The sequence below is a fragment of the Phlebotomus argentipes genome, unplaced genomic scaffold, assembly GCF_947086385.1.
Source record: "Phlebotomus argentipes unplaced genomic scaffold, Phlebotomus argentipes genome assembly contig_5, whole genome shotgun sequence".
NCBI lineage: Eukaryota > Metazoa > Arthropoda > Insecta > Diptera > Psychodidae > Phlebotomus > Phlebotomus argentipes.
Window position 1 is genome coordinate 7,818,195 of NW_026776165.1, and position 21,739 is coordinate 7,839,933.

The 21,739-nt window shown below is 39.4% G+C and overlaps 1 protein-coding gene across 1 annotated transcript in view; it reads left to right on the top strand.

The window, feature by feature from the left end:
* Nucleotides 1-21,739, top strand: part of LOC132265607 (uncharacterized) — a 55,474-nt gene that overhangs the window by 13,188 nt on the left and 20,547 nt on the right. The window contains exon 2 of the mRNA XM_059766340.1: nt 17,639-17,868. Within this exon, the coding sequence (XP_059622323.1) occupies nt 17,639-17,868 (230 nt within the window). The remainder of the gene's footprint in view (nt 1-17,638; nt 17,869-21,739) is intronic.

A 21,739-nucleotide genomic window follows, 5' to 3' on the forward strand; every position in this document is an offset into this window, starting at 1 on the left:
AGAAGTTCGGCGGCACTCAGTCACGTTTGGAGCTATTTGACAAATTCACGCTCACTCTGCAGAAACTTTCGAATCTGAACCGTGAAGAGTTGGAGGACTTTTTTGTCGGTCGACGTCTTTTGGAAAGCTGCAAAAATCTCCAGAGTCAAATTTATAATGTGACACGAAATTGACATATTCTATATTTTACTCAACGGTGAAAATTTTCCACATTTTCCATCACTTTCTTCAGCCTTTTCCCACCCACACACACACACACAAACACGTCTTCTGTGATTTTACCCAGTTTTCTCCCTTTGCGCGAAATATTTCGCTCCATGAGGTGTAAAATTATTTCATACGTGGGCCAAAAGTATAACGAAGAAGTTTGCAATTTCATTTTCACGCCACAGCCCACGAGACGAGGTGGAAAGGGGGCTCCACGTGAAAAGAAATCCCATTTGATCATTGGCATTTCACCTCAAATTGCCAACACTGCGTGCCTGTGCATGAACAGCATAATAAAGCATGTTGATGCGAAACTGTAGAGCTTGAAAGATTAGAGGAGATATTTTGCAGATTTATGACCTACATCTAATTCAGAATTGATGTACATTCATGGAGATTAACAACTCTCTGCTCGTGTCTCAATTTCCTTTTCGGACTCTCTCCTTTGCCACCTTCAATATGTTCACTGTTTCGAGAGCTCATGAACGTAAATTGCACATGAGACTGTCATGAATATTGCGCTATTGACCGGAAATTGTTACTTTACCCAACTCCACTCTGCGCTGTTCTGCACACTGAATCCTCAGCTGAATGGTCTGTCCCCAATTGCATCGTGAGACGCATTCGTACAATTGATCAATTAGCATTTTCCAGCAGCGCCAGCATCGGATTTTGTCCGCTGATTCAGGTGCAATATCATTTGTCCTCTAATAGCCTGTCAACACGTCGAGCAATCCTTTGCGAAAGAGTCCTTTTATGTGCGCTGCGCATTTATGGAAAATATCGATAATTTTATCTCAATTAAACTGTGTATTCACTGAGTTTCCAATGAAAACCACTCTGGTTTGAACTATCAGTTTCACCTCTTGACGTGTTTTGCACAATGTGTGCGGTTTCTTCAACCCTCACTTCCAGAAAGTTGCTATCGTGCTTTTTGCCGTAGGAACCACAGAATTTATCAATTCCACATTCCTCTCTAGCCCAAGCATGGACTTTCCATGGGAGTTTTTGGACCTGGCAAATTTATGTATTTTCCATGGAACTTCTGCGCGTTGGTGTGTGTGTGTGCATGTGAATTTGACAAACACGATAAAGGGAGAGTAAGTTTGCTTAATTGTACAGCTTTCTGTGTATCATAGAGAGCAAAACTTTCACCTTTGCCACAGGGAGTGAAAAGTTTGAGGTGAAAGGATGAAAAAACATTCATCTGCAAGGTAAATTTCGGAGAAGCATTGTTACTTCAAGGAGTTCAAACTTAGTGCAATTCTCCTCTAATTTCGTTCATTTATTTGCTTATATGATTAAATTAAGGCCTCAGTCTCAGAATCAATACAATCGCCCCATAGAATGGGTGAGATGGTTTGGAATAGTTGTGTACTTGTCTCCTGTTTCACCTCCTCAATGGTCCTATTTGCGACCAATTCGCACAGGACGCTCTCGTGTCTCATGACGGGCGACATTTGTACGTCTCTATTTAGTTAAATTACTGCGCTGATGATGACAAATTGAATTAAACGGATCCCGAGGATGCCGTGGAGAGGCAACTGTGACCCCAGAGCATGGGTGAGTGTGTATCAAAATGGGGTGGATTCCCAATTCATGCTCTCACGAGGGATCGTCCCATTCCACCCAGATCATGTCCAACATTCGCATGGCGCTCCTGCTGTTTGTCTTAAACATTTGGGGCTGACATAAATTTATAATGTGGCATCGAAGTCCAATGCTGGAGCACAGAATGTGAATTAATATTTTCTGAGGTGATACATATGTTTACAAACATTCATATGTGCAAATTCACCGTGTACACAATATGGGTGTTGTTTGAACTTAAGAAAATACCTGAAGTAACTCGATCTTAGGCATATAGAATCTCATTAGTTTGTTCGGTCTCAGAGGCAAAATCATCCCTAAATGTAATCATTTTGTTTCACAAACAGTGTAGGACGGATTAAAAATACAACATAACTCACAAATTTGCAAGAAAATTTGATGTTTCTGATTTCCTTAGCATACCCAAGTAAAATTAGGTGAATTTTTACCGTAGAAAACTAACTGTTTGAGCCGCTAAGGAATATTCCTCATAAATATAAACTCATCGTCTGAGGGATTCTTCCACATCAGAGAATGAATTTCGCACGAGGAATTTTTATCATCCCCCCCACGCCCAGCGTATTTATTTTTTTATTTATGGACACACGACCGAGATACCTTTTTTACACCCCTGTCATGGGGTATGATAGAAATAATAAATAAAACGGGAAGAAGGGTGCAGAAGGGTGCCTTTTTTGCCGCCTCTAAAGAAGAGCATCAGAGCGCAGAAACCCAATCACTTGACACGTCGTTAAGCTTTCTTGTGGGTGGGCTTCGCTCTTCTCGCCCGATGATACACAAAATTGAGCAGTCAAGTCTTGTTTCTTTTTTCCCTGGTCCCTCGACCAAGGAGGCAAATTTGCACAAGATAAATCTAAAGCTCTTCAAAATTGAGAATTGATTGAGCAGCTTCTTTACTGCTTGCCGGTACTTCTTCTGCCACCGCGCTGATGGTCTTTGAATTGAGGCGAATGGTGAGAGAGAGAGGGAGAGAGTCAAAGAAATGGAATGCGTATTTGTGTGCTGAAGTATTTTCGAGAAAAAGTATAACCATTTTTTACATCACTCTCACTATGTCGAGAGAGACAATTTAATAAATTGCCACAGAATGGTTTACAAAAGAAAAGCGAAAGCTTTCACCATACACGGTGAGCTTAAAAGCTTCACAAGATAGAGAGAGAGAGAGAGACAGAGGAGGTGAGAAATCAGGATGAAAAAATGATTCTGGCGGAACATCATCATCTGGATTATTTGGTAGGTGAATTAGTTGAATGCCAGGGAGCTTCTTGAGTGCTTTTTTTACTTAACGCCACTCACAACAGGTATTCAATGGAAAAAGCCCAGAATTTCCCCTAGCAACACACTCATCTCATTAATTCATAATTCTTTGATTCTTCTAAATCTCGCACTCTTTTGCTTTACTTTATCCACACTTGAGAGAGTGCGAGTGTCTCTGCGACGTTACCATAACTACATGTCGACTCATAATTATTACTCCGCGTCAGCGAAAGCATGTGTTAAAGCTCTCGCTCTCTCCTTTGCCTTCCCACGCTGATTAATTATCATAATAATTTTCTGGCGCACGGCTCTTTGTGCCTATGAAGCACTTCGGGATTCATGAATGAGAAAAATTGCGTTCACACCGTGGAAATTAGGTGCAAATTTGCCCATTTCTTCCCTTCAGCATCGTGCATTCATTATGAGTCTCTGGGGGATTATGAATGAGCCATTCCGAAGCTATTCTCCGCTCATGTTACACACCCTGGCCGAGGTCATCGAACACTTGCAGCATTTTATATTTTTCATTAAAATCCCACCCTGTTGGCAAGCGTCACAGAGTGAGTGGTGAAATTTCATTAAATCTCCAGTACAATGGGTGATTTTTTGGGTGTTATGCTGCACAATATAATGTTCTGGGGTTATCATATATAAGGTGGATTGTGTACCTGTCGCTCAGCTGGGCACTCGTTGTCATGTCGTTCATCTGGCGCACGGAGTCAGACTGAGAAAAGTCGTCTGAACCCTCCATTAGACAGACTACCAGCAATTCTCTATCCACTTTATACAAATGTATTATCAAATTGTTATAGCCATAAATTCATGGTACGTGTTTTGCCCTCATGCCACTCTGAACATCCTATTTCGCCATGGTCTCAGTGTTGAATTGAATGGAAATCGAGAATTGACGCAAATAAATTTTTATTTGCTTCTCAGCTTGCTTCCTTGCCTCTCCCTTTTTACGCCCCAGACTCTCTCCAAATATATCCTTTTGCCTTCTTCCTTCCGCCCTTATTGAGTTTATTCCTGGCCACGAGTGAAGAGAACCAGGGACACTCAATGTATATACAAATATGCTATAGCGAAAAGAGATTGTGGTTGATTTAGGAAGAAATTCCGAATAATGTTTGGGGATTCTAAATTAAAATTCTTTTGAAGCTCCTTTTTTTCAGCAACTTTATCATTTTGCCAAATTCCTCTAAACAACCATGGGAGGAAAACAGTCCAAAACAATAAAAAGCTCTTGCGGGAACTTCCCCGTGGAAGGTGCGTGTCGTCCAAAGTTAGAAAAATGGCAACACTGAGTGGAGATGAAGTTCACCTTTGTATTTGATTTATCGGTGTGAATTCTCCCTTCAGAATAATCAAATTATATAAACCCCTAAAAGGAAAGAGGCTCGAGTGAAAATTTAGAATTTCCATACATTTTCTCCTTCTGCTTCTCACCACGCAATTTCTCTGGATGAAATCTTATTATAAATTTGATTACTTTGCAATTTTCCCCAGCACACACACACACACACTTGAGGGCCTCTGCAAATGAGGAAAAATTTGGATAGATATGGGCTTGTGCTGGCGAAAGGAAAACTTTATAGATACTTCACTTTGTGGCTTGTTTACAGAATCCAACACATTGCTCCAGCACCCATAATCCAAGACATTTCCCCCACCCTGAAGACAAATATTGGGTTACGCGAGAATAATTTAGCATTCTTCGCTGCACAACTTCCCTCGCATGCAAGTGTATTGGGATTTGGCGGCGAGATGGTGGAAAACATATGTATGCTGAGATAGTTTATTGGCTCCATGAAGAGACTTTCACGAGCTTTGGGCGCTCTTGTTGAAGCTATATTGCTTCTTGCTCCAGTTCTTCCAATGGCAAATGTAGCGGAAGGGAAATTTAAATTCTAGCCTCTGTGCTAAAGTGGGTGTAGTTATGAAATTGTGCATATTTAAAAATATAAATTCACTGAAAATGTAGACAATTCAGCTCATCTCAGTGACAAGTGGGAGGTGTTGTACACGCGTTCATAAATTTACAGCTTATGCTCCGCATTTGCAAAATGATTTTCACACAAAAGTCACAACTATTGTATCGGTTTGAATTACCGGCGCTATTCAACTTTGAATTTATATCTTATTAGATAAAGTATAACATTTTGTGTTACAAGAATGTGACAGCTCAGATTTCGATCTTTCAGTGAAAAGCTCAAAGTGAAATTCATACTTTACATGTTTATCAAAATCATTTTTATTTTCAATAAGAGATGATTTGAGTTTAGAAAATATTGTGTTACAAAATTTATACAGAATAACGTATCAAAAACAAAAAGGATGACAAGAATTATGCTTTTGGCATCTTATTGTTAAAGTTACATCTGAAATACTTGACTGTGATTGATTATAAGACGAGAATAGTTGTTGCAAAGGGTGTTTTTTTTTCATTTCTGTGCACATTTTAGACTATATCTCTTGTCTAATTAATGCTGTGACATTTTCTTGTGCAGATGTGTGCAATCTCCTCTTGAATGCTTGTCTCTGATCATGGATATGAGATTGCTATCCAGCATCGAATTGCTGAGAGCGAAGCTCTCTATTTCAGAAAAAATGCCTTAACTCGAAAGATAAGCAGAGAAGCGTCTCTGGACGTTGTGCGATTCACTGCTAAAATATGCAAAATTTTATCACACGCTAAAGTTCTCCTCAGAGAATCTGGCCTGGCCGTGAGTTCCTCAGGTCTCACCATGAGCTTTTACATTGTGTGGCGTCTGTGTGACTTTATTCGTCCCAGACGTGAAATAAATTTGGTGGAATTTTGCCCTCGAATTATCTGTGTGGAATTTCTGACCCTTCCACACACTTTTCCACCCCGAAAGTGTGCGAAAGGGCGGCAATATTGGGGTGAAGCCTCGTGGAAGTATAAATAAAACCATTTTATCTCATGGTGTTATGCTTCTCGGGCCAGAAGCTTGAGAGAACTTTCTGGGATTTTAACCTTTCGCACCCTTTTCCGTGTGCTCATGGCCGCTAGACGACAAAAGGGGGTGCGTTGATGGATTTTTTGCGAGATGGCGAGAAGGGTGTGTGTGTGTGGAAAAAGTGGAACAGAAAAACAGAATAATAACCATAAAAATAGGACCATTGACGATAATCTCGCTTCTTTTCACACTAAGCAGACTTCATAAATTTCTCGGGGAAAAGTTTAACGGTGGCATGGCATATCTATGATGTCCTTTTGCGCTTGGAAGAAGATCATTATGTGAGGACTTTGAGAGGTTTGGCGCACAATGCGACCAAAAATCAATGATTGACGATTTGTGTAAATAGCCTTCGGAGTCTGTCATACTCTTTTCTCCCTTTTATTGGCCCGCTAACCTCTTCTTCCCTGATCACGACACACGTCCTTTTGTTCACTCCCAACTTCCTCGCGTTCACGGAAAGGGGATGGATGGCTGCTGAATTCACGGGAGAAATGAGGAAGATTCGCAATGGAGGAAGAGCAAGACTACGTTCACTCTCACGGGAGTTTTTCTCATGACACCCAAGAGCTTTTCTCTCATACAACATGGAAATGAAGTATTTCTTTTTTTGGCATTTTGATAAACTTTCACGTCACACATGAAATAATGGGAGTGAATTTCCCGATGGGGGAAAATGCCATGGAGAAAATGAATGGAAAATTGTGTGTGTGTGTGTGTAAAATTTTGCGGGAAAACCACAATGAAATTGGAAAAAAAAGGAACACATGAATCATCGAAACGGCCGCGGTTTCTAATGCACTGGGCCACAGATGAGAGTCACATTTACTTTAAAATGCAATTTCCACGTGGTCTTCTCACACTGTGCACATTAAAGTGGCGTGCCCTGAACGCCCTCACAGCATTTTGCATTCGCATATGTGGCCAGATTAATGGAGATGGCCATTAGAGGAGAGCGCGCACAGCCAGATGAATTCCTTTCCTCAAACCCAAATGAATATGCAAGAGCTTTTTTTCTGCACAGCGTGCTTTGCTGTCTGTGGCGGTATTTGATTTGTAAATTCACAATGCACTCTCATATTCCATCAGCTGAAAGGCTCTCAGAGAGGCTCTGGCTAAATGCTCTGGCTGCCATGAATCGATTGGAAATATGGTGAAGGAGATTGCAAAAGACTGAGCTTTAGTGCACTATACGCCAATTGAATAGAGCTTTTGAGTGTGTGAAAAACAAGGGCAAGCGAAGTCCTTGTGAAAGCCAAATGTTCGGAGCGCAGTTGTTGAGATAATTAAAGAAAGCGTACATAAACTTCCGCTCTTTTTATCTCAGCCAAAAGTCCGCGCAAAGTTTTCTCCTCAAGTCACCAAATGTAAAACTTTCTCCAACTTCACCTCTCACCTTCAGTGCTTTTAATTACGAGTCCTAATTGCATTTGGCGAGCAGCGCTGTGAATTCCTCTGGAATTGGGGGAGAAAAATAAGAGGCGGTGGAATTGGAATAGAGAGCAAGTTAGCATTTCATCAACTTCACAAGTCCTTGTTTGAGCATGTTTAATTTATGAATTAAACTTATAAATTTGGAATTATTTTTATAAAATAACATGAGGAAAAGTCGGGACGACTGGAAAATTCGTAAATTTGGACCAATCAATTTGGCTTTTATGGCCCATTCATTCCAGTCATGAAGAGCTGAAAATATAATTCTACTCTCCACAAAATATTCATTTCCTCAATAAAATCTCTAATAAATTCACTGCATTGCTGAGAAATTTTTTGGCAGGGATTTTTCTCTGGGAAATTCACAGATAAATTGCTCCGAAATGTTGTGTTGTGTGTGGATATATAACATCAAACTTTATGCCATCTTTAAAATAGAATTCATGCAATTATTTATGCATTTGTGCATTTCTTATCCAATGACTTTGTAGAATAATTTCCGGATTATCTTCTCAACGACTTTAATGTGGAGATGAAGCTTTAAAAGGCCAAAAACCATCCAACCAAAAGCACGCAGAAGGAGAAAAGAAGACTGTAGAGGCAATAAAAATGTATTTATCATTTGAACTGCCTTCACTTGTGCGACTTATGGCTCCCACCTCTGCCATTTAGTGCTGTTCCTCCAGAGATGGAGATTTGCCCTATTCAACGACAACGTGATATAGAGATGTAAAAGAATACGAACAAAAGTTTAAGTTAATATCGTAAAAGTTCAGATATTCCCTCAGCACGATTCTCAATGTGTGCGAAAAAGGAAACTTTCAAATCATCAAAATACATGTATAATGTACTTATGTAATGTGTAGCTATCTCAGAATCTCTCTTGCTGAAGTCGTGACAGTGTAAAAACAAAATTGGCATTTACGGATCATTAAACTTTCCGCGGTAAAAACTTGCTAATTTTCTCTCCTACAACGAAGATCAATTTTCCTCCGTACAGTTGTGCTGAGGGAAATAGTGTCTGCCACACTGTCTTACGATATTTTTTTTCTTTTGTACAAAGCAACAAGAGATCAAATTGAAAATGGTTCAATTTCAAGTACATCCGCAGCTTTTATCGCGTATTGTGATAAATTGTGCGAAGAAAAAGAAATGTGAGTGAATTAAGCTCTCAGAAATGGTGCAAAGTTTCGGCACATTTAAACTCACTTAAATGGTTTTATTGGATTGAATCCAGGAGAAAAGAAGCAGTGAAATCGAACGATTTCTCGGGAAATTTAACAATTTTGTCGCGCCTCTGTGAAAATTCGCCCTTACGAGAGCGCAAAAGATAAAAAGAAAACATTGGAAATTCTTCTACTCCGTGATTTTATATTGGGCTGTTTTTCCACTCTTCGGCATCTCTGTGATGCCTTCACGCATCAATTGGCGATGCCAAAATAATTAATATTGATTGCAAATCGTGAGAATGTTCTTTTCCTCAGCTGCCTTCGCACGAATTTTCCCTTTAATCTATTTCTGCTGTTGTCGATACTGAGGCCTGCACGGGGGTGAAATGTGGCAATATGAATGAGGAAGGGTGGATGATTTGGAGGGATGTTGAGTGAAATTGCTGAGTTTCCCATGGAATTTGGCCTGGGCGAGAGATAGTCTTAATCGGCTCTAAAGATTCAATGAAATGACTCTCGCAATGATCCAACATTGTATTTTTAGGGTTCTCGGGGTGTTCTTAAGTGGGAAATTCACCCTCACTCGCAAGTGGAAATTTCCTATCATTGAGCATAATAAGTGAAATATATATAAAGAACAGTTTCATCATTAAACCGCCCACCACTCAATCCCGTGCACAAGTCCCACCCAGTCGACATTGTGTGTAATCTCCCGATGAGATGCTGCACGTTTGGGGATGAACTTTTATGCTTCATCCCCAAAACTTCCAGCCCCGAGCGAATGCTAGAGATATTTAATTACACAATTGTTTCATCTCAAGAATGCTCTCATTCAATATTGATTTTCTTCATGTGAGCTTTTCCTGCTAGAAACGCTATTTGTACGGATCAAATATCGCGTGCGCTCAACCGTATCACAGTCTTAGTTAAATTTGCATTTAATCCATACGCGTTTCCTCAATCGGCAAGTTGCACTTTTGATATGTTTTCATGTCAACATGACTCACTGTCTTTCTGGGTCTTCCACCGTAGAACAACAAAACAATCGCGTATTTTCATCAAAAAGCTCAATTGTATAGTGCTTCACCTCAATTACTCTATGTTAACACATGAGCGAAAACTATGAACTATATGTGTCTTTTGCCTCTGTGAGCTCTATTCTCATTAGTGTCACTTCTCAAATCCTTTGTGAACAACCGACAATGGCGCCAATTCCAAGAAAAATGCACAATTTGTCGCGTTGACAAGATATTCTCTCAGAGAAAAGTGATTCTTAATGGAAAATCGAAAAGTGTCTTCATGATATTGAAGGGGAAGAGACTTTGAGACTCCTCTGTTTTTTGCAGAGCGCTGCAAATTGAATGCTTGAGAAAATCATCAAAAGTAGTTGTTGGAGAAAAAATCCGAATTAAGTACAAATATCGATTAATACTTGCACGTTAACTGAAGAAGGCTTCATTAGAGCCAGTCTCCTGGCCAATTACACTTCTCAAAATTTAATAAACCCTCATCCATAATTATGCCTCTGATAATGCCTTTGATATTCAATATCTCTTCAATTCACGTCGCATATATGTTTGTGTATATGCAGAATGATTGCGGATTATTTGCCATATTGGAGATCAAAGAGTGAAACTTGATGAAAATTTATTACTTTCCCAATCAGGTGTAGGGGAAATCACACTGGGGCGCATTTTCTCTGGTTTCTCGCGGGGTGATGGAACAATTGAAAAATCCCCCGCATTGTTTTCCGCGAAATATTCCATCACGGCGAAAAAATGTGCTTCTATTATCCCTCCATCTACGTATCTTCTCAACCCATTGGACTTTTCAGGAAAAAGGCGAAACACACACAAGTTAGCATCCAGTGTGTAAACATTTTGAAAAGCCGGCGATCGACAGAATTTTGGCTGGTGGACGACCAGCAGGAGACTCTCCTGCCGCCCACTGGGAATGTCAATAGATGTTCAATATTTATCGTAGCGTGTCCACCACACATGAAGCCCAATCTCTCGGGCACGTCACAGAGGGACAGAAGAGGAGGGAGAAAGCTCGTGATTAGGGCAACAAACATCTGCTGTCCCTCCAGCTTTCCCTACTTTGACTCTTTTCATCTAATCCCGCCGTGTTCCCGTGCAGATTAATTTTACTTTCTGTCCCGCACACTTTCTGGCCGATTAAAAATAGAGCATGGCCAAGGAGGAGATATTATGGTTGGTATTTGTGGCAAGATAGAATGTCAAACTCTGAAAACAACGACAAAATTACACTTTTTTCTTCACAGATCATTTTATTTGTGTTTTAAGAGTAAACAACGTTTTTATTAAGAAGTGACTTAGAAATTAAACATGAAATTATTTCTCTAATGTAAGGGAACAGCCCAAGATATATTGAATGTGCTGGAAAAGGAAGAAGTTCTGATTGCGAAAAATCCATTAGTGATCAGATTCTGTCGCATTATCTCCTCCTTGAGCATCCCTCTACCGTTGACATGCTCTCACGCAAATGAGTGCCGATATTTCGGGAGAAAAAAGTCCACTGAATGGCTTTCAAGCTCTCTCCTTGTGTATATTTTCCAATTTCACATCTTCTGCATGCAGGAAACTTTTCCCTCGAAATTTATACCTCTGCCAGTGGGGGCGCCTGGTGATTCCGAAAATTTCCGTAATTGAATCCATAAATCAACAAGTATAGCATAGAGAGCTAATTTTTTTTGGTTACTTTGTGTGTAAGCACAACACACATTTTTCCTCGCCTCTATATTTTTTGGCCAAAATCTCTTTTTTCCTCTCCTCTTTCCACCAATATTTCGGTGTAGAGAAACAAGTTTTTTTTTATACGTTTTCCTACTCACCATAGTATTTTTTTTTTCATTTCCCGTATCGGAAAGTGGAATTTTACACCCACTTGTGCCCCATCGCGTGTCCCTTTTCCCCAATTGACACTCAATCTCCCATGTTTCCACCATCAATCAATCAATTGATTTTTAATGTTGTTTTTTCCAGGCAAATTTTTCTCTCGGCAATAACGCGCGAATCTGTAGAAAATTTATTATCCACATGATTGTGTGTGGACTGAAAAAATTTCCCGTCACTCGGAATTTGTGTGCGTTTGCATTCTGGGAATTCAAGCTTAATTTGTCCTTTTTGATTTGACAGGACACAAACCTTATAGTTGTTAACTAAGTGTGCGTGTAAGAGAAGTGCACTTCAATAACAACAGGAAAGTATTATTCATTATAAACTTGATACAGAGCAATGTTGCTTTACACTGAGATTCATTAATATTGAGTTTCAAATGAAATATGCGCTTCTATACCGTGAAATGTTAGTGCTCGACGGAAAATAATGGCACGCTATTCGCGAAAAACATGTCAATTAATTAAATTTTCATAAATAGAGAATGGTTGAAGTGAAAAACAGGATTAAAGTGCGGATAATGCAGTGAATTTGCATGATTTACTGCCATTTACAATTCGCAGAAGCGATGTTGCAAATTATTAGGAATTCAATAATTCAAATAAATGAACTCGCAGTACCGCTAAAATTCACATAAATGATATATTGAGGTTCATTAAAATGATGACTTTTTTGCTCTGTTAAAGAAAAAATCGAAATTGCTCTTTATTGGGGATAATTGAATTGAAAAAGGCAATATTTAATTTTATGTCATTAATTTTTGGTTAAATATTGCGAAATTCATATTTCATGGTCTTTATTTATGTCAATTTTGCGTTGAAAAACATGTGGAAATAATGAAATCCTTAATTGCTCGCTCAATTTCACAATTGTTCGGCAATAAATCAAGAGAAACTATTCGAAAAAGTTTAACTGCTTTTCCCTAATCGACTTCCAAATAGAGCTCATTCTGCATAACCTCGTCTTCGTAGGTTTTCTTCGTCGTCGTCAGAAAAGTTTGTATCCAGAGAGTTTGGAAAAAGTTAACATTGCAAAATATCATATGAACCCAACCCAAATGTTGTGTGTGTCTGCCATTCGCATATGAGTTTCTTTTATGTCAGACGAAGAGAAGGGATAAAGAGCAAGATTCTCCCCGAAAATGGTGAGACAGGGAAAGTCTCTCGTGGAGTTCTGTTGCCTGAAAGTCCCCATAAAAGCGTTACGTGAAAATACAGAAGTGATTTATTAAATGAAATAATACCGCGTAAAGCCTCTTGGACGCAATTCGTGAGATTTTCTTCTCATTTCGCTTGACACGCACACAATCTTTTTATGGTGTTACCGAGTGATTATTGTATTTCTGTGACACTGTCGAATTTTCCATGGGAACGTTATGCTCTCAGTCCCTCTCTTTCGCACGCACACCACTCCTTGATAAGGGCGAGTAAAGTGGCAAATTTACGATGTACTTTACTCTTTTTCCACCTTCACCCGGAGTAGATGCCGAGCATATTTCTTGGACCATAATCTCAATATGTTTTGGGGGAAAAATGTGTATATATGGGAATTTATTGGATGTACATAAGCATACCTTATCGTGCGGAAGAAATTGTCTCGAAGTTACCACAATAATAATATATCCACATTTGATTGTTCCAACATCCAATATCGCAGGCTACAATTCGCAAAGTGTAGAAACATTCTTAGTATAGTTAGAACAAGTCTAAGACTTTTTATATACTGCAGAAAACACTTTCAAGTGAAGCATACAACAGAATCTGGCGCGATGATCTAAAATCAAGAATCGCGTTGTAGTCAATTAACGCCACGATTCTTGATTTTGCAAATTTTGCGGTCTTTGAAAAGCATAAGCAGGTAATTTCCCATATTCAAGTCACAGACAGTGATATAAAACAATAATTTGAAGCGCATTGTTTCATTCCCGTCCTGATTAATTTGGACGTTTTGTGGTGAATTGAAGATTAATTCATTCAGTTCATTCAAAATTTCTAATTGTTACTCACTTGAACGCTTTCAATTAATTACACTGCATTGATTGTGCATTAGAATGAATTGTAATGGTTTTCATATCATAGTTTACTGCTAATGTACAAAGTGATGCTCAGTCATCAGTAAGATTTCAAGAATGTTTCACAAGTTGACATCGCCCTTTAAGGAATGTAATAATCTTTTCGTCGTGGAGAGTGGGAAAACCCGATTCCATTTTACTTACATTGTCTTGTGCTATGCAATGTAATAATAAATATGCAGTGGAAAATGTTCGCCTTGTGGAAAAATTCCTTGTCGCGATTTTAATGAAAAATTCAAACGAGCTTTCATGAATACAAATGGTACAATCTTGTGGTATTCAGTGGCAGAAGTGAGCCTTGAGAGAGTCAATACACAAGGGTTGATACTTCTCGAAGACTTTGCTGCGTTTCTGCTCCTTGTGGAAATTCACACCAAGCAAAAGAGGAGCATCGTTTTGCCACGAACGATGAAAAGTGATATGTGAAGAGGCAAATATTACAGAAATTCAGCTGGAGAAAAAAAGGGAACATTTTCGCCAATTTTCTCTTCGTTGTGAGCATGCAATTTAATTTGGTTTCACCCATCACACAATTTCATTTACTTGTGGCTGTACAAAAAGCATTTTTATATTTTCCATGACAATATTTACCATATTGTGCTGTGTTATGCAAAGTGTTTCTCCACTTTTTTTTCCTACGCCTGTCACCACACAAAGTGACGTGAGGCACGAAGTAAAAGTTCCGCCACAATCACCCATGGATGATGTGTTTTTGTAACTCCTTGTCGGCGTTTCAGCATATTTTTCTTAATTTCCAACGCCACAGTGCGGGTGTTCTCGGCAGAAATTGCCTGTGGAGGTCAAATGGCGAACTTCAGCCACGTTTTGGGGACAGAGTGTGAAAATAGGGCGCATGAATTTGCGGTTGGCTGAAGCATTCCACGGGTAAATGGGTAGAATTTTGTGCAGAGTTTTGCATATAAAGTTTTATGATTTCAATTGAATAATTAATTGTAATTCTGTGCGAAAAGTTCCCATTTTGCCATTGCTGCATTGTATGTTGGGCACTGGGCATGATAAATTATTATGAGTTTCAGGATGAGATGTGCATGTTTGGAATTTTCATGACATTTCTCTGGCTTCAATCAGCCGTCATAGAGCAGATGTGAAGAGGGCGGGAAAGTACGTTTCATTGAAATGAAGCTTATCTCTAACTTTTGCCAGTGTATAGACTGCCAAAGGTTTCATGTGTGCACCACTCAATATAGGGTGTGTTATACAGACAATACACACATAATTAAGGTGGTAAATTTAATGCTTAAAGCAGTCACTGAATTAACACGAGATGATTTTACCCGCCACGGCACGATATGCTCTTAATCACAATTAATCCACGAGGAGTATTAGTGCGACAATCAACTCTGACTAGATGCTGTACACGCTTCCGTCCTTTCACTGCGCTCCTACGTGCTTCTGCACCACGCCAGGCTTGTACAGGAGCTGCAGGAAGAATAAGGCCACGTAATACAATATTGGAAAAAAATACCATCGATTTCGAGAGTGAACGAGAATTTAATTACTGTACTAATATAGGCACAAACCAAATAATGTCTCTTACAGAGAATGCCAATTACTGTGGGAACAGTTGATATTTCTGATTGCTTTCAAGTTTTCCGCAGTGCATTTTCACTCTTTCCTCGCCATAAACTTCTACTCAGTCGGAAGTGAATTGTGAATAAAAATCCAATTTAAATGTCATGTAAATACTCTTTAAACTTGACTGGGCATCTCGTTAGGGAAAATTCCGTTTCTCAACTCTTAGCATGAAAGTTGTCATGGAAGAGTGTTGAAAAAGTTTCGCCGTCCTGGACTTTTCTCTCTCAATTGGATCTGACGGAATTTCGATGGTCAGGCGCAATTCTGACTCTGCACACTGACGTGTGTGTGTGTGTGGGCTAGGGGAGGGGGGGTGGAAAAGGCAGGAGCTTTTCTCCAAGTGATGCATTCTGAATGTGAAATGACTTTGAGTCTTTTAATTGCAGGCATATTAACTTGCACATAATTAAAGAGCAGAGAAACTATGGTGGAAACTTGTATATCCATAAATCTCCATATACATTTTAATGAAGTTATTGCTGTGGGGAATTATAAGCACGCGCCCTACAGAGTGGCTGAAATTTCACGTTGTGCAATTTACAACACTTTGCCGCACCAATAGTTGAACAACATGCCATAGGGAAATGTGGATGGGAGCCCAAGTTTTTGCCCACACGGCATGTTCAATTGCAGGGAGACGAAGTGGGGCAATCAGATAAATGGCGTGTCTCAATCCTCGACTTTGGGCTGAATTGAGTCAATGGGTCCCCCGAGGAAGTGACACGAGAGATGAAAAGGGGCTGCCCTCAGCGCCCACTCCAAGCTCTGCTCATTAGCCGAATCCCTCGCCCACCATCAGCATCCACAGCCTCTATTTCCCTCCCGCAGAAATACACAAATATTTCACTGTCGAATCATATCGTTCTGGCCACAGTGGAAACTACACTTTTAGCTGTAATATACAGCAGAACCGGCAACATTCCATTTCATCTGATAACAAAGCTCGTACATAACAGTGTATTCTACCTGCATAGCTATAGGGGAGTGCGGGGTGTAGCAGAAGAGCAACTCCTCAACTATTTCAAGCGGATTTTGCTGGGTTTTTGTGCCACATCTTCTTTTGCGACAACATTCCGCAAAAGTCCTTCTATTCAGTATTTATAAATAACAAGAAGTAGTTTAAGTGAAAACTGTGTGAATTATTTAACGTAAAATTTTAACAGAAAAAATGTCTGAAATACAAAGACTTTCTTCCCGAAAAACTTCTCAGTAAGAGTCTTTATTAAAAGCAAGAAGTTTTATTAGAATTTTCACTTTTTTATATTTTCCATACAAAAATTTTCATCAATTGTCCATCCAGTGTGACATTTGGAAAATCTCAGTCAAAATATCCCTGCTCTGCCTTTAAGAACTTTTCCAATTAAAGAGAGTGTGTTTGTCCATTTTCGTCGGATTATCAGAGGGAATTTCTATAAAGTTTTCACACAATTTTTCTCAATCGTCTTTGGGAGAAAGAGAAGAAAGACGCCGAAGGTGTCAGTGAAGATTTTAATTGAAATTCCGAACTATTTATTGCACAAGTCTTCTTCATCCGCAGCGAGAGCTTCGTCTTAATGGTATCTTAATGGCTCTCTTTATGTCCAGCTCGTCCGCCCTTCCGGTGACCATTTCGCACTCAGTCACTTTTTCATGGCCGGAACGGATCGTCGAGGCCACTCTGGGCTGACATAATTCGAGACGCACCCTGGCAGTGTCAAGTTCCACGCGCAAATGCAGATTAATTGGATAACAAAGTCCCATTGGCTCTGTCCCAGGCTTTAATGGCCCCGAAAATTTGGGATCCACATTGTCCCCTTTTTTCTCCGTCATTTATTTCTATGGCTGTCGGAGGGAAAGTATGAGATAAGACACCATAAATTTCCGCTTACATCCAGATTGGAATTTGAATTAAATTTGTCCCCCGAAAGTGGGCTCCAGCGGATGTGCGCGGGCGGCGAAGGGCGGAATTAGTGATTTCCTGAGTGTGAGGATGGAAAACTTTATTTTGTACACAATGTGATTGAGTTATTTTCACTGTGTGCTGCAATGCTCTCGCCTCTCAAATTAATGACTCAGTTGAACGACATGGACGATTGTGTTGGGAGTTATAATTAAATTATATTCACTTCGAAGTGAAAACTTTCTCAGCAAATTGTCACTATATTTCGCAACTTTGTTATCTACTCCTGTTTATTTTCTCACGCTGCCAGCGACTGCTGCAAGACGTCAATGGGCACAAGTGCCAAGATCGCGTGGGAGTAAATTTAATTTCCCACCCTTGTAAACATCTCAGAGTTTGTCAACTTCGACAAATTTCGCACCTCACTTTTTTCGCTCTAAAATTTCTACGCAAGTTCTAACGATGTTCCTTGTGCAATTGTCTCTTTTCCGCTCTTGCCGCCATCGTCAAATCAACAGCCGGCGGTTCAGACACATTCAAGGATCACTGCAACAAGACCGTGGACATTTATGTGGACGTGGCGTCGCCGGAAGTGACAAACCTCAATCGCGGCCAACCGCTGACGTGCTGGTATCGCTTCAGGAGCTTTCGAGGAGCGCCGCGGGATTGGGTCCTGAGGTTGAGGTTCAACAAATTCAAAGTCGGCACTCTCGTGAATGCTACGCACTGCGACGGCGGATATTTGCAGGTGAGTCTCTAGTTTAACCCTCGAACGACGCCAAGAAACTGAGCGGCAGATTCAAAGAATTGAGGAAAGAAAATAGAAATCGTAGATTCAATATGAGGTTCAATATCATTTGAAGGTTTAATTGGATGTTCGACGCACAGAATGAATAAAAAAGCATCTTGAGTTAACTCTTAAGGGTTAACAACTCGCTATAGGATTATTTCTCATTGATCATTCGAAGGATTCCGTCATTGAAGGGAAAACAAAGTATAATGCAGAAAGGCAATGAGTGGAGATTGAAACTTTCCGCCTTGTTGTTTTTCTTCCCCTCCCGTAATAGTCGTTTTCATCTCTCTCTCTCTCTCTCTCTCTGTTTCTCTCCATTGCTATCCTTGCATGGCAGATGAAAGACGAAACTCCCGACTCAACTGATAGATAAGACTTGTCGGAAATCCGCTTGAAGAGCAATTCATTCTTTTTCCCACTCTCACAGCCGCAAAACCGAAATTCAGCATAAAATTTAGCAACAAAATTTAGTCATTCACTGTGAGCACTTCCATGAGCTTTCAAAGGGGCGGCGGAGGGGTAAAAAAGATTTATGGTTGCACGATGAATATAAATTTCTGTGGTTTTGGGCCTCGCAATGCGAAATGAGGGTGGATTTCCCATCTCTTCACACACTGCATTGGGTGAATATCAAGACTTTGGGAATTACACCGCACAAGATCTGCCATTCTTCCTCCCATTCACCTTCTCTCGCAGTCTTGTCTCGCAGAGTCTGTTTACACAAATTGCCATTGAAGATTCAACCGCAAAAAAAATCACCCCGGCTTTTCGAGACTCTACAAGAGCTTCTTCAAGCTTGCCGGCAAGAAATTGATGCCATTCTCAATAAATTTGTCCCCTAATGAAGATTTATTGCTGAAAATAGCGCACAAGCTTTGCCCACGAGCTCTCACTGTCTCATCAAATATTTAAGCTAAATATGTAGTCATTATAATCAACAAGTTAGGCAAAAAGATGGGCAAACGCTGGAAATTGGCCCTTTCACGTGGGCTCCCAAGGGAAGAGGTGAAAATAAAAGCATACGGGCTTTTTATGCCTAACCATAAAGTACCCCACATTTGCCCTGATAAACTACAGAGATATCAAATGTAATGAGGATGTAAATGAATCAGTGTGTAATGAAATTTGAATGAGTATATTTTCCACGGCTTTTATTCAAATCGCTAAAAGAAACAAATTAATGGGCGGGGATTTGGAATGGGCGGTGTTGATTGCAGTCTCAAGTGAATATCTGCCAAAGTTTTGAGCCATTTTGCAAAAGTAGCACAGTTTTGAAAAGCTCTTTTACACTGTAGTAACTTTGAAGTGATAATAATGAGAAAATTGTAGATTTAAATCTGTTTATGAAATCCCCTTATTTATTCCACTTATGCAGCTAATAGTGGAGTAATTTTTGAAAATGCCACTTCATTTGTAGAGAATGGCGAATGAGTTTAATACTATTGGCGCAGAATTAATTGCTGTCTTTTCAGGATAAAATTGCGTTAATAGCCATGTTACCGTAGTAACTTTGTATACTTATTTGTTCAGTGCAGCAACAATCAGTGTTCCTGACTATTGTATAAATCTCATTTAAATAGCGAACAATTCTAACGTATTCTCTGGCGCAGAAGTCAAACAAGAATTAAGTATAATTGTATCAAATTAGAGCTAAAAAAACGTGCAACTATATATTCTTTTCATCTTTGAGTGAATACAAACAATTTTAATTGTCAAACATAAAGCATTTCATGGAAAAGATATTAATAATATTCTCTATTCGAATGGTATTTGCATTACAACAAATTGTCTATGAATAGCTATGAAAATTTCTCACCGGAAGCTTTCCTTTGGCAATTTGAGAGTTTTCTCATTTCAATTTAAATGCAAAATAGGCAAAATTGGCTTCATTGTTGGTTCTGTGTCGACATGACATAATAATGAAATTGTTGATGTTGGTGAAATGCACAAAACAGAGGGACAAGTATGAAAAATGCACTTTTTAATTAAATTTTAATTGGATTTTTGAAAGGCTTCTCACAGTGTCAAAGCGCGCGCTACACTAAAGTTCACCCTTTGCGCTTTGACACCGCGTGGCGTTGAAAAAATCACACCAGAACGTGGCAATAAAAAAGTCCGCGCGCAAAACGTGCACACGCGAAGGCTTCAGGCCAGATATTTGGGTCACTCTGCAGTGTAATTCAATGGACAGCTTGGCAAGTGAGATCAGTAAATTGATGCGACATAAAATACAAAATCATTTTGACCCTCATTCAGCTTTTATTTGTGGACATCTGACAAATCTCTTGCAGCCCAATTTCTAAGGCACTGGAAATTGTTGATACTGTCTGGGTAAAATATTCTGGGAGGGAATTTTAATTACTTTCAAGTCAATGTTTGACGCTTGAATATTTTTAAAGTTCATTATATTGTTGTTAATCTCATGGCTCGTGCGAGGGAAAACCACAAATTTCCCTTGAATGCCATATAGATAAAATATTTGTTGATTGCGTCGCTTTATGTTGTGTCGATGGAAAGTCAAAAACTTTCTTCTCGCCTTAATTAAATGTCCTGTTTTAGCTGAGAAAGTTTCACGTGAACACCCAACCAATCAAACGTTGATTAAAGTTATGTCGTCACATGGAAAAGGATGCGAGGGAAATAGACTTTCAGCCGCAACGAAAATTCTCCTTTAATATTGCCCATATCCAGAAGGGGATTAGCTTTATTCGCCAAAAAGTAATACGAAACATATTTTTACTGTTAGCAATTTATTTTTGTACATGCGACATATGGGAAAAAGTGAATAAATGCACGAGATGTAATTCGATGTTTTTGATTGAAATAAAATATTCAGGAAAATCCATTCATCTAACCAAACATTTACATTTATTTCCCACATTCAATATTTCACAAACATCGCAAGCGGGCGGAGGAAAATTCTCCGCATGCGAGGGAAAAAGTGAATGAGGAGTATTGAGAGCTTTTCCCACACATTTGGCGGGAAAATCCCCGCCAAGTTCATTGGCTTTCTCTCTAGTGTGTTCTGTCGTGTGATATTTTTTCTGCCACTTTTCAAGGACTGATAAAAAATATGATAAAAAAATCAAATCGTGAATAAAACATACTCAAAATGGGGACTCAAGTGTTGGGGGGCAAGGGGGAGGGTAAAAAATGGGGATGCAGAACCCGTACATAAAATATTCATAGCTTGATGGAAATATAAAATTCGAAAAATTCCCCTCTGAATTGGACGAGGGCAAGAGAAAATCAAGATACCAGACGAATGAGAGCTGGAAGAGATTTTATAGAATGAATAATCGGTTTCGAGGGTTGCCACTCTTGACTCTTCTGCAAACCCTCATGTTTATTGATTCCCTTCATTCCACGCCACACCAATAAAAAGCACGATATAAGACGAGGGGGAGCTTTGCCAGCGTGTATGGCTTTTTTTAGAGTGCTCATATAAAACAAATATTTCGCTATATTTCATTCAATAGCTCAGACTCTATCCAACTCCCGAGCTTTTGAGCTATGTGTAGATGTTATATTAATGAGCTTTTGCGGAATACAAATGCAAATGAATATTTATCGACAGTGGGGAAATCTGAGGAAAAGTCTCAACATCATTCTTTATGTTCCTAAGTCAGTTATTTGAAATCTTTACTTTTTCACATGAAAAACATCTATTGTATTATTCTGGTGAAAATATTAAGAAGAGTGGCTTATTCCTCAATGCGCAGAAATTTAAAGTAAGCACAATTTCTTAACGTGTCTTGGGGCAGAATTATACGGTCCACAACCATCTAATGCATTTTAATGCTTTGAATGAATAAAGTTGATTCGA